The sequence below is a fragment of the Sebastes umbrosus genome, chromosome 4 (genome assembly GCF_015220745.1).
Source record: "Sebastes umbrosus isolate fSebUmb1 chromosome 4, fSebUmb1.pri, whole genome shotgun sequence".
NCBI lineage: Eukaryota > Metazoa > Chordata > Actinopteri > Perciformes > Sebastidae > Sebastes > Sebastes umbrosus.
The window spans coordinates 29,281,861-29,294,657 of NC_051272.1; the positions used below are offsets into that span (position 1 = coordinate 29,281,861).

The 12,797-nt window shown below is 42.7% G+C and overlaps 1 protein-coding gene across 1 annotated transcript in view; it reads left to right on the top strand.

Annotated features, from left to right (window-relative positions):
* The window catches only part of cdh13 (cadherin 13, H-cadherin (heart)), a 431,422-nt gene that overhangs the window by 114,419 nt on the left and 304,206 nt on the right, over nucleotides 1-12,797 (top strand). The window contains exon 2 of the mRNA XM_037766589.1: nucleotides 9,341-9,461. Within this exon, the coding sequence (XP_037622517.1) occupies nucleotides 9,341-9,461 (121 nt within the window). The remainder of the gene's footprint in view (nucleotides 1-9,340; nucleotides 9,462-12,797) is intronic.

Sequence of the window (12,797 nt, forward strand, 5' to 3'; positions counted from 1 at the left end):
TTCTCCCACCGTCTGATCAAGTTTATTCACACATACACGTAGTGAATTATACACATACTCACACATCACTTCTAGCAGCCTCTCCAGCCTCTCTTACCCTCTTCAGCAAATATCAGACATAGTGGCCCTCTCCATCTATATATCAGATGCACTGTGGGTTCTTGAGGCGGTATTGATTTCCGCCAGAGGTGACATTTACTGTGTGCTCTGCCAAGTCATTGCCTTAATCACCTGACTGGTCCTTCACACTTGAACTGAATCAGATGTCAAACTCTCCGGCGACGAGCTGACCCGTTACTGCTCCTCCCACACGAATGTGAGTTGACCGATTGCTACAACAGCAACAACAGCCAGCAGAAGCCACTCAGACATAGTCACCCGCCTCTCTCATTTCAATCAGTACTGTCAGAGCACTGGCGTTGTGATGATAGTAGTCAAATAACCAAATAACTGAGTGAAATCATATGTTTCATTCTTGCACTTTTCACTTTTTCACTGTTGCTCGGAATGGACCTTATAGAGGGACGGCATTATCTAAATGCTGGAGGTGAAGTGTATGGATCTGTTCACCTGATTGAGCATTCCTTGGCAGCACTTAGAGAGCTAACATAAACCTAAAGACCTGCACTTCGAGTGGTTGTCAGTAGATAGCTGTATTTATTTCTCCCCCATGCAAACTGATCTATATGAAACCAGCCCCCATGCCTTTTTCTGCCTCCTTCAGGGCTCTTTCCAGTTGTCAGGGGGTGTGTGGAAAGGCTGGAGAGGAGTTCAACTCATTTAATTAAACTGTTTACAACTTGATAAAAATAAATATATCCACATACTGAGTGGGCTAAAAGCAATGGATAAATGGCTGAAATAGGCGATAGGTCATGGACAAATGATTAAAGTTACTGTGAGGAACTTTTAACTGGTTTTGAAACAGTCTCAATTTAACACTGATGCTTCTATATGGCCTACATAAGTAAACAAGACCATCAGCAAGAAGATTGGCTATTTCTATATACAGTAGTTGTTGTTAATGCTTGTCATCGGTGCCAGCGGGTTGGATTCTGCAAAAAAGCAGATGAAATCATGCCGGTTCACCTGAAGCTCCTTCAGCTCAGTCTCCAGCTGGGCCTCCGGCAGCGACAAGCCCGCTGCGGACTCACCCAGATCCGCCTTCGACCTGTAGGTGGAGAGCTCCGCGCCCGGAAGCAGCGGCTCCTCCTCTGCATAATGGTTGGGCTTAAAATTACTGTTTGTAAAGTGAAAGTGAATGGGATATTTCCTCCTCCAAAGGGGGGAATGAGAACCACTGCTGTAACTGTTGCATTACTTTTTTTTAGCAGAATTACCTACGTATCATATTGCTAAAATCATACTCCGAAATACATTAAAGTGGAAATAGGATGCCAGGCGGACATGTGTACTGTAGGTTCCGACGTATTGGATCCAAATGGTCCAGATTGAAATGATCCTGCTCTCTGACACTCATCCTCTGGATTACCGGCCTGTTTGCAGTTTGCCTCACTGCTCTGTCTCACTTTGTCCACACATCCCGCTAAATGCTTACAGATTTATTTATCTCTTTGGCTCTGTTTCGATCATCCCATTAAGCTGGTACACAATGCGCAATTTTTTGCGGGTCCAGCGTTTCTCGAGCATGATAATTGTTCCTGCTGGTTAGATTGTTTTCATGCAACACAAGGCTCTTTGTTTCCCCTAGACCGGACCAGAGTAATCCCTCTATGTAGCGCACGGCTCTGGCAAAGTCACACCGAGCCAATCACCGCAGAACAATGATGCCTTCACAGAGACATCAAACAGGCAAGATACTGAAGCCGAAAGACACAGAAATCAATTAATGTGTCTCATTGGACCCCTCAGGGGAAAACATATTTTGAAGTTCAGGAAGCGGTGATTTGTGTCCGTCACACATCGCGTGTGTGTGTCAGCGCACAGCTGGCAGTCCTTGCTCCTGATCACTGTCTGCACTGAGGATTCTCAGTGAAATACGTCTTTGTCGAGATTCAAAACCTTTCTTTCCATTTGTCTAATGGAGAATAAGGCCATGGTCTTTTTTTGTCTGGACCGCATTACATTCAATTTATTATGCACATTTTGTTCAATATAGTCAGGGAAACCTCTCATCACAAAATGAAAGCCATTAAAGATGGCTGTGCAGAGCGTTTAGTAGTACTCTATATTTATCAAGGCTGTGCGCTAAAGATTCAGCAGGAAGTACAACCAAACCCCACTCACTAACAGAACGGGACCCAGCCAACACATGTCACTGAGATATGAAGTATGTATGATTTCAAAAGACAAGCTGACAGAACACACAACTACTGCATATAGGATTAAAACAAATCCACACAGGAGGAGGAATAAGCAGTCAGCAGGTAGAAAACCACAGGGATGAATGTGCAGCAGCTCAAAGGCAACACATTGTTTGGATTGACTGGGATCTTTTTTAGTGTCTACAGCAGGACTGGGTTGCACCAGGTACTCGTAAATCCATTAGTACGTTTGTGTGTAGTGTGCTTCCTAGGTTCTTAGTAACTAGAGACCAAAAAGAGAGCTGACAGGAGAGTGAACTATTGGATTCGACAGGTGGCCGTAAACAGGACTCCTAATGAATGCTAATGTTGCTCTGTAACTGCTGGATGTGTGAATAAGCAACTGTTTGCTAACAAGTTTGCCATATCATCCCGTCAACTTGTTTCCGTTGCCCCCATGTGGCCAAACCATCAGTTATAGCAGGTTTAAAGGGACAGTATGTAGGATTTAGTGATGTGGTTACAAATCGCAACCAACTGCGTACCCCTCCGCTCACGCCTCCCTTTCCAAGACTGCGGTAACGTGAACGGCTGAGCACAAAAACCGTGGTAACTACCGTGGTAATAATAACACTACTTTAGGAGCAACAGAAGTCAGACAGCTCTCGCTGTGCTCCCGCTAGAGCCAGTATTTGGTTTGTCCATTCTGGGCTACTGTAAAAAATATGGTGGAGCAACATGGCGGACTCCGTGAAGAGGACCCCACTCCCTATGTAGATATGAATAGTCTTAGTTTCAGGTGATTATACACTAATGAACACATAGTTATGAATATTATATTCCATTTCTGCTAATAGATCCCCTGAAATGTTACATATTGTTCCTTTTAAGAACAGCGGGTTCAAGCGTCTCCAGGTCATGAGGACTGAATATAAAAACACACTTGACCAGTTATTAGATACAATGATGTTCTTTGTAAAACTTCCAACTACAGCTCACGTTTGCCTATAAGAAAATACTTTATAATAATCTCAAATATAATCTCAGTTGACTCAAAGTTAAACTAACATGTCTTTAATAGAAAATTAATTCAGAAATAATCAACATTTTGAACTTGGCAGCAGTTGTTGTACTATTGTATATCAAGGTCAGGATCCAGCTATGACCATGCAAAAGACAAACTTTAATTTACATATTCATCACAGACAGTCTTAAAAGTCACACTGTGAATCAGGCCCTGTGGGCACACATATGCTCATATTTATGTTCACCTACAAAACAGATGCAAATGTTTGCATTCATTGAACACTAATCCTATTGTGCCGATAACTTAAATCCCACCTTACATAAAACAGCCGACACACTCAAACACGTATACGAATCAGATCATTTTGTGTGGGTTGCGTATACCGTCCGGGCATGGAAGCAAAACAAGTGCACAGAAAACACACACGCACACAGACACAAATACAAAAGCTTAAAGAAAGCCCTGATATGGATCTCCTTCAGTAAATTAATGCCCACAAAATGCGTCTCTCCGTCCTTTGAGATTATATTTTAATTAATTCTTCTTGTGTAAAAGGGATTTTTCCGAGCGGTAAAAAGATGGACATTGTTGATAAAGCGCCTTGATTCATTCTGCTAGGCTTGAATGGTGTGACCTTCATGTGTCTAGTACGTTTTTAAATGGTTTCCTGATGGAGAATATTGCCCACAATAATAGTCCCCTTTACTAACAACACTGTCGTTAGCATTGCGTCGCCTTAATGCTTTCGCCGTCCTGCTGTGAGTTACTGGGGCTGGATTGCTATGTTTCCGCCTTAATGGACATTAAAATGGGTGTTCATGTTGTTCGAGTCCTGCTGAGAGGTGTGTGTAGTGCACGGTGTGTTTGCAGGTATGCACTTGTGCGTGCATGTGTGTGTGCGTGCATATGGTAATGTCTTTTTCTGTATTTGCACCAACCCTCCTTATTTTCCCCGGGAGACTCCAGTTTTTCATTGCCCTTGCCCTTTCCTCCCGAGTTCACAGTTCTCCCACATTTCTCCCAATTTTTCACATCTTTTTTTTCCTTTTGGTTATCTCAACTTGTTTCTGGTACTGTGCAGCATGTACAGTATAAGCCCTTCTGTTTTCACCCAGAACACAATGCAGCTACACCTGCCTACACCTTTATTTTTCCTGGCGGAAGAGAGCTGCTCGCGACACACCATTGAGCTGCGCTCGCCGCTCGGTTCAGTGCGCATCACAGCGTGCGGCGCCCAAAGTTGGGCTTTGCCGGACGCAGAGAAAAGCCATCGTGGCGCGGCACAAGCTATTGGAAATAACGGGTTTCAGAGTGCAGTGGTGCCGTTGTTGTGTTGTGTCTGAAAAGGCCTTCAGTGAGTGAGTGATGTAAAGAGAAATTGAGAGTACTAAGAGAAAGAAAGCAGGTGTAAAAATGAATGAATGAATTAATGAGGGACGAATTATTCTGTATTCTTTCCTGAGAGATAAAAGTAAAGCTAAAAGTAGGTCTACTTAACATAAAAATGCTGTTGTGGTGTGCTTATTATTTTGCTATTTCCATTCTTTAAAAGTCACCAGAATGCAGGAAACAAAGTCTTTGAAACTCACATTTTTCTGGGGGAGGACACACAGACACTCCACTTTACTTTCCAAATGCTCTCTATTTTTAAGGTCTCAAGGTTGGCAAGTGTGATTTGCACATATCTCTCATGTACCCTTGCCATGCCGAAAGACCTCTGGCCCTTTAGTCAACTTGATCGAGTTTATGGACCGGCAAACCTTGTGCCCCACCATGTCAGGAAGCCTCGCGGTAGAAGTGAATTGTCATTTTGACACCTGCAGGAAAAACACCAAGTCCCCTGGGTGCAGTGATTACTTTGCAGGGACATTACATGTAATGACCTCCGTGGCTGGACGTCTGCCAACGCTTGTTCATCACGCAGACAGATCTCCACAGACATCCCAGACGCTGCTGTGTGAAAGTCTTGTAACTTACATTACGTGTCATATAACTGTCATTCCACGCCTTGCGCAATATTTCACATTGTCCGTGATTTAGATTTTTCCCATTAACTCTGTAAAATGTTTAAGGATTCATCAGTTCTTAATAAATTGCAGTGGAATAGCCATAAATCATTGTTATTTAGTTGTTATACTTTAGTGATATTGACGTAATGACAATAACCATCTAATAATAGACAAGTGACAAAGTCTCCCTTTAGTGTCTTTTGTCTCGCACTGAAACAGCCCACTGACAAAGAAGACAGTTCTCGCACAGCTCTTGATGACAAACGCTCGGTGCTGTGTGTAATTGATGAGTCCTACATTGATCTCGGTAAGATTCCTTGAAACGTTACTTCCTCTCATCTGAAATGAAAATGATGCTTCTTCATTAGGGGAATATGTAAGTGTGTTATATATCATAAGTCTGTGACAGACAGCATCCAATTATTTTCCTCGTCAGAGCGCTCTTGATATCTCTGGGGGAGTTGCCAGAGGAGGGGTCAAGAGATATGAGGATGAGCAGGTGGGATGTCACTGGCTGACAGCGGTGGTGACAGATGGCTCGGTTTGGCAGATACGTATGGATGCCATACTGTATGGCGTATCTAATTACAGCCCCTACTGTGTGAGCATCATCCAGCAATTGTCGCTTGAGTGTTTTTTTTTGTTGTAAAAACAGCGTTTAATTAAATACAGAATTTTCATGTCTTCAATTTTTCAGTTCTTCTGATGAAAACGCAACATAACAAGAGGAGATTTTACACAATCACTAGAGAATTACCTGAGAAGAGCTGTGATTTCAGTCCAATATGGAAACCTTTTCACAATGCTGATGGATCCGTTAATGATCAGTGGGTCCCTTTACCTCTTCACTGTCTGCAGTGTTTTGCCAATCATTTCTCGGCACACAATGCTAGGCTGACCTACATACTGTAGGGATGGGGGGGGTTTCCACAAAATCGTTTGGGTTTGTCGAGTGTGCTAAAATGATCAAGCCTCTCTGTTTCAGAGCTGCAGTATCTGTCTGTCAATGCAACACATGCTTCTTTGAATAGTATAATGATATTTTAGCTATTGGCAGTACGCAAAGAGTGTGAGCTTACCTGTCTCTTGACCCCGTCCGAGGCTTCTCACTTTGGGAAAAACTCTCCTCAGAGGCCTTTGTATCATTACTCCAGCCAATGCTGGCAGTCGTGAGGCTTGTGTTGTGGCGCTCACCTCACTAGAAACAGGATTGACGCACCGCCACTCCTAATATAAGATAAGGCCACGGCCTCTTTGCTTCATGCAAATAAAGGTGCTCTGGTGAGACATAAGGTTACTGGTTAAAAAAAACTCAAATTGTCTTTCAAAAAGGTGTTATAGTGCTTTACTATTCCTGAGAGGTCCAGTCTTTCAATGAGAGGACAACCTTGTGATGTCATTCAGCAAGGCGCTATGTTGGCCAATCAAATCTATCCATTTGGGTAGATTACTTTGTGATATAAACAACGTTTACCAGGCGATCATCTCAAATGAAAGATAAAATGATTCTCACCATGAAAACCTCCAGATTTACAACATTGACTCATAATACTCATAATATAATACACCACTGTGCAGTTTTGGTGTGTGAGACCCCCTTTTACGCCTGGCATTAAATGCGTTTTGGGTGATCGGATTGCAATCAGATAGTGCTTGACCACATGAAAGTACAGGTGTAAATGCACCTGCAGTGCGCTCTCAGCACTCCTCCGGTCACTGTACCGCCGTGGCCAGAGAGATCACCGCCACCTCTCTCTCTGTGCCCAGGGTCTCCTCTCGAGTGTAGACGGTACACACTAACGGCAGCGTTTTGAGGCTGATGTCTCTGTGCATTATGCACCGTTTCTCCAACAGTGCCCGGCTGCAAGCCCATGCTTAATGCAGCCTTCCTCTCAGCCCTTTCAGGCAGAGCGATCGGACCTCAATCGGATCTCAATGTGGACATTGGAGACATATTAATACCAGATGTAAATGCAATCAAGTGAAATCATACCTAAATACAATCTGGATACAAGACACATTTTAATGCACTCATGCAGCCACTTGTTTTTTATATCAGATGTCTTTTCTTTGGTCTGAATGCCCGTTTATGCATGCAGCCCTTGTGGGAGTGGGGAGTTTGTAGCTTGGCAGGCTGGCCTACAATAGATATTCTTTAATGTAAAAATAAAGCACGCTCAGCAGTCTGAGGCACAGAACACACACATCATGAATGACCATACACCTGATACCTTGGAAAGCCTGAGTTATGGGGGGTTTACTTAAGCTCTGTGGCTTTCCGGCTATTAGCAGTAATGCTATTATAGGCTATTACCTTGATTAGCTAAACAGTAACGTGTTAGTTGCGCCAACATGCTCTCTCATGGCCTCTCGTTTTAACAAGTAAATGTACACGAGTTCTGTCAGAATACTGGAAACCAGTCTCTCTCTCTCTCTCAATTCCCTCTTGGAGTACTGCACAAGTTTCAGCCTGGAATTTAAGCTGACAGCTTAGAAAATATTCTTGACCTGAACGTAGTCTGAAAGACTATGTAAGCTTTACATCTGGAGAAAATGTAATGCATTGTAAATTATCTTGAGAATTGACCACAGTGCATGCAGTCATCCATGCTATCTTTCTTCCAGGTCAACCTCTGACCTCAGAATCAACTCATTTTCACTCCCAACTCGGCGCCCCTCGGCATCGGATACCGATGCACGGAGGCACCCTTTAACAACAGTATGAGACGAACCGGGCTTTCAACTAACTCCAATGTAAACCCACCCACGGCATTATTCGACGGTCGGAGCAAGTGACGTTGTTTTTGCCAGCATGAGAGTCCGGAAGGGGTGGTGAATGGGTCAAACAAAAACAGGACTTTCAACCCGTGTGAAATGAAAAGTAATGTTGACTTATTTTGTCCGGTGAGTCGCTAGTCATGTGAGTCGTTAGTCAGAGGCGATAATTGACAACTTGGGAGTGAGAATGTGTTGCCAGAATAAATCTGTAGGTGAACTGGCACATGTATTCCTTGAGTTAATTCTGACAATACTATATAATATGACTTGTTAAAACAAAACCACACAAGCTAGTAAAAAAAATTCGTTACATTATTATTCACAAATACAGACTAAAGTCAAAAGCTCTGCTGCATTTGTGAATGGGCCACTGTTGAAAATAATACGATGTGAAATGTTAAATAAAAGAATTCTGGCAGAAACAACATGAGGCGCATATCTTTGTATGAATGCATCACATATCTACGTACAACCCCAGTTGCTATTTTTGCTCCTCTGCTGTATATCTGCTCCCACCGAGAGTATGTTTGGTCTCTATCTGAGAATCAGTTGAGGCACAACACTTTACAGTCTGTTTCCATGGGAACACCCACCCTTTGTTTTTCAAAAGAGTGGTTAAAGTGCTTTTTTTTCCTCCTGCATAATTTTTATAAATTGAATAGATGTAATTTGTAGAGAAAATGGGTCAATGAAAAGTCAAGGAAGACGCAGCGTATTTGGTCTATTTTAATTTGAATTGTAAATAACAACCAAATAACCTCTTGATCTTCCCTTCACAGTGTTAAGAGGGAAAATAAGAGAAGCTATTGAACACAGTCTTTCATAATGAGTCAAGTCATAGTTGTCTGTTATTTAACATCAGTGTAAGCCTCAGATCCACCCATCGGTAAACAAAATTACGTGGCTAAATACCAAGGAGTCAGTCTTGCTTTTGACTCTGACACAAGTCTGTCTTTGTTGTTTTTTAATTACATGTCTATATATAAGTATTGATTCCTCTAATGAAAAGAAGTTATAAAAGTGCAATGCTAAATTGTTGATAATACTTTTTGCCAGTAGAAGTATTGATTTTTCTTTGTCCCTGCATATGCATGTATCTGCTCCAGCCTCATGTTGTTTATTTAGGATTAATGAGGATTAAAATGAAAACACATTTATTTAGTTATTCTGTCCCCCTGCCTGTGCCTGGTCAGGTTTATCTGCACAGAAACCGTGTGTCCATGTGTATTGATTTGACCCGTCCTTTGTTCTGTGCGTTGCAGGTTGCCCGTGTGGGTGGCCAAGAGGATGGAGGCCACGAGGGCTGCGTACCTGGCTTCCAGGTCAAACACTACCAGGTGGCGTACAGCGGAGCTTTCCAGAAAGGCCAGGCGCTTCTACAAGGTCAGTGAGAACGGACACAGCAGAATATTTAGAATCTAACTTTTTTCTGCTCTGCTTTGAAGTTTGCTCGGTTTCTCCCTCTCTCTCTCTCTCTCTCTCTCTCTCAAATTCTGGCGTTCCACAACACAAATCTGCATGTGGGTGTATACACACACACATATAAAGCCTCAGTCTGCCTGCCTGGCTCCTGAGGATTTGAATAGCAGCATATCCAGTGGAGCTGAGCGGTGAAAAGCCAAGCTCCCTCCAGGTCAATGTGATGGTGTGTGTGTGTGTGTGTGTGTGCGTGTATAGGTTGTTTTGGTCTTCACATTCATTAGAATTCATGTGCATTCTTGTAACAAACAGGAGATAGAACCGGTTTGTGTCTTCGCACCACAAAGACAACGACAACAACAACAACATAATTTGTGTCTGCAAATGAATTATTCTCCTTGATTGGATGATATTTACAAAAGTCTATTTTTTTTCTTCTTTTGTTCTGTCTCTGAAGACAGCTTTGGGCTGCTCAGTTAAGCATGCGTGTGTTGTGTGCTCATATGCATGTGTGTGTTTGCCTTGCGACTAATTTGATGGAGCTTTTCAGCCCAGTTACCATGCTCCGAGTCGACTAACAGCCGGGACACACTGGACGCATGAGCATTGCGTGACGGCTGCTTTGCCGAACTGATGTGTCTTTCACCCAAGTGGTGTCCACACTGGCAGCGGTTCTGCTGCTGCTGCCAGCCCTTTCTTTCTACATAGAGTTTCCTCTCTTCATAAATGTCATTTTTATTTATTTTAGACAGAAAAAGTTTAAGAAGCGTGTGCTCATTTGTAAATAATAGGGTTGTAAATCGCTTAAAATAATCTTAATCTTAATTAATCGCGATCAATCGCATGATTGTCCATAGTTAAGCGCCTTAAAGGGAGATTTGTCAAGTATTTAATACTCTTATCAACATTGAGGGTGGGCAAATATGCTTGCTTTATGCAAATGTATGTAAATATCTATTATTGGAAATCAATTACCAACACAAAACAACGACAAATATTGTCCAGAAACCCTCACAGGTACTGCATTTAGCATTAAAAAAAATATGCTCAAATCATAACATGGTAAACTGAAGCCCAACAGGTAACAACAGCTGTCAGTGTGTCAGTGTGTTGACTTGACTATGACTTGCCCCAAACAGCATGTGATTATCATAAAGTGGGCATGTCTGTAAAGGGGAGACTCGTGGGTACCCATAGAACCCGTTTTCATTAACATCTTGAGGTCAGAGGTCAAGGGACCCCTTTGAAAATGGCCATGCCAGTTTTTCCCCGAGTGTTATTTAGCTACAAACTGGCGACAAGCTAGTATGGTTGGTAACTATGGATTCCTTAAGTTGTCATATGATACCAGTACCTCTTCCCTCTAGCTTTAAAGCTGAGCCGGCTACAATCTAAAAATCTCAAGTTACCTTGAATCTCTAGAAGAGAAGCTGTGTGGCTGCTCTAATCTGTCAACATGGGCGACGAAATATAAGGCAAGAGGTTCCGCGACGTTTCCATGCGTGGCCCGGCCGTTAGCCTTCCGGAGAACCCTACACTCTCGGAGTTGTATTTTCTTTTTTTTATACAGAAACGTGTGTTTAAGCTCAGCATGTTATACTCAAAACTTTAAAGATTTGAGAGGGGCTGAGAGGATGGTCGCAGGAAGTTTCACTGCGGAGTGATCGCTGTTTGTGGAGGCTCAGTTCCATCCCCGAGCCCGTTGGGAGGCAGCCTCGTCACCCTTTTCCTACTCTAGCAGCCAGTTACATTCCCCGCAGACTCCTAGATTGCGAAACTCAGTCCACAGAAGTCCAATCTCAACTCCATATCACTGCCACAACTTATTGGTCCAGTCTGCTCCTCTGGGACCCTCCGGCAATGCCTATCTGCACAGCTCCACTCCGTCTCCACAGAGATCAGCAATAATGTCTGCTGGCTAGCAGGCGGCTCCTCTGGGGCCGTGAGTTATGGCTGCCGGCACGTCTCTCCACAGAGATCGACAAGGTGCAAGCAGCTCAACGGTAGTTTTACTACAAAGCTGAGGAAGTTTTCACTAATTCATATGCTCAATAATTCATTCACTTTCACTCTGAGTTGTTGTTTTATGTGTACAATGTGATGCAATACAATGGAAATATGTAAATTCAAATGGGAATAATTTATAGTTTGTTAATGCATTCTGTCATTTATTGTGGAGCTTGTTTTCATTCCCCGCTCATTGTTCAGCCCCTTCTTTATTTATTTCATCATCCCACTGTGTTGCTCTCCACATTACACAGCTTCATTGGTAGAATATCATTACCTGCTTCAGTGACATGCACATAATGTGCTGTATCTATATACACAGACGTAACACTTCTTTTATGCCTGCAGTGGCATGCAGTGCTTGTAGAGGTATTCTTATACAACCCTTTTTTTTTTTAAAGTGGCACTCCACTGACAGACAGCTTTTCCAACTGAAAATACATAATTTCCTACCTAGACAGCAAAACACGACAAATCGGAGCATTTTCTTCTTCAATCTTCTTTTTCGGGCTTTTATTGTGTTTGATTCGGTCAGCCAGCGAGGCGTTTTGTCATCTGGAGGTTCAGTGGCGCGTGTAGTAGGAGACAGAACTCCGTTCTGCTTTAGCGCTCTGCTCCGGGACGACAGAGCGGTTCTATTACCTTGAATATGCTCCTGTCAGCAGAAACACCTCTCACCATGGGGGGTCCCACTGCTCACAAGTTATGGACGGAAGCAGAGGCGTGCCAGCGCTCATACACATACACTCCACATACAGTCCAAACATAAATGTATGTGCATGCTTTGAGTGGATTTTTAAGAGACACACATTGTGTTGTTGATTTATAGCTGCATGCAAATGCACAACAGAAAAAGCTATATGGTGTTTGATCATTCAAAGTGTCTCTTAAAAAATTCAAAGCACTTGTTCAAACACAATGCCTCAGCAGGTACTGAACAGCATGTCGAAAAACAATAAGAGCATGATGAAAAACACCATATGAAAGAAAACTACAAAGGAAACAAATAAGGCACATGATTTCAGCATTCGACTTGAAAGATTATCTATGATTGTGTCAGTGACTTCTCTGTAATACTCGGATGGATCAATCAATTGCAAGTGTCTCGGCTTCACAACAGTGATCAAAGTGAAATCCCAGTATGTGTACATATCTGTCTGATTTTGTGCATTGCTTGCTTGTGTGTGTGCGATTGCAAAGAAAGGGAAAGACATTTATTAGTACAAAAATAATTCAGCGCATTCACCCGTATGTAAGGATTTCAGAGGGAGCGCTGATACTATTCTACCTTCT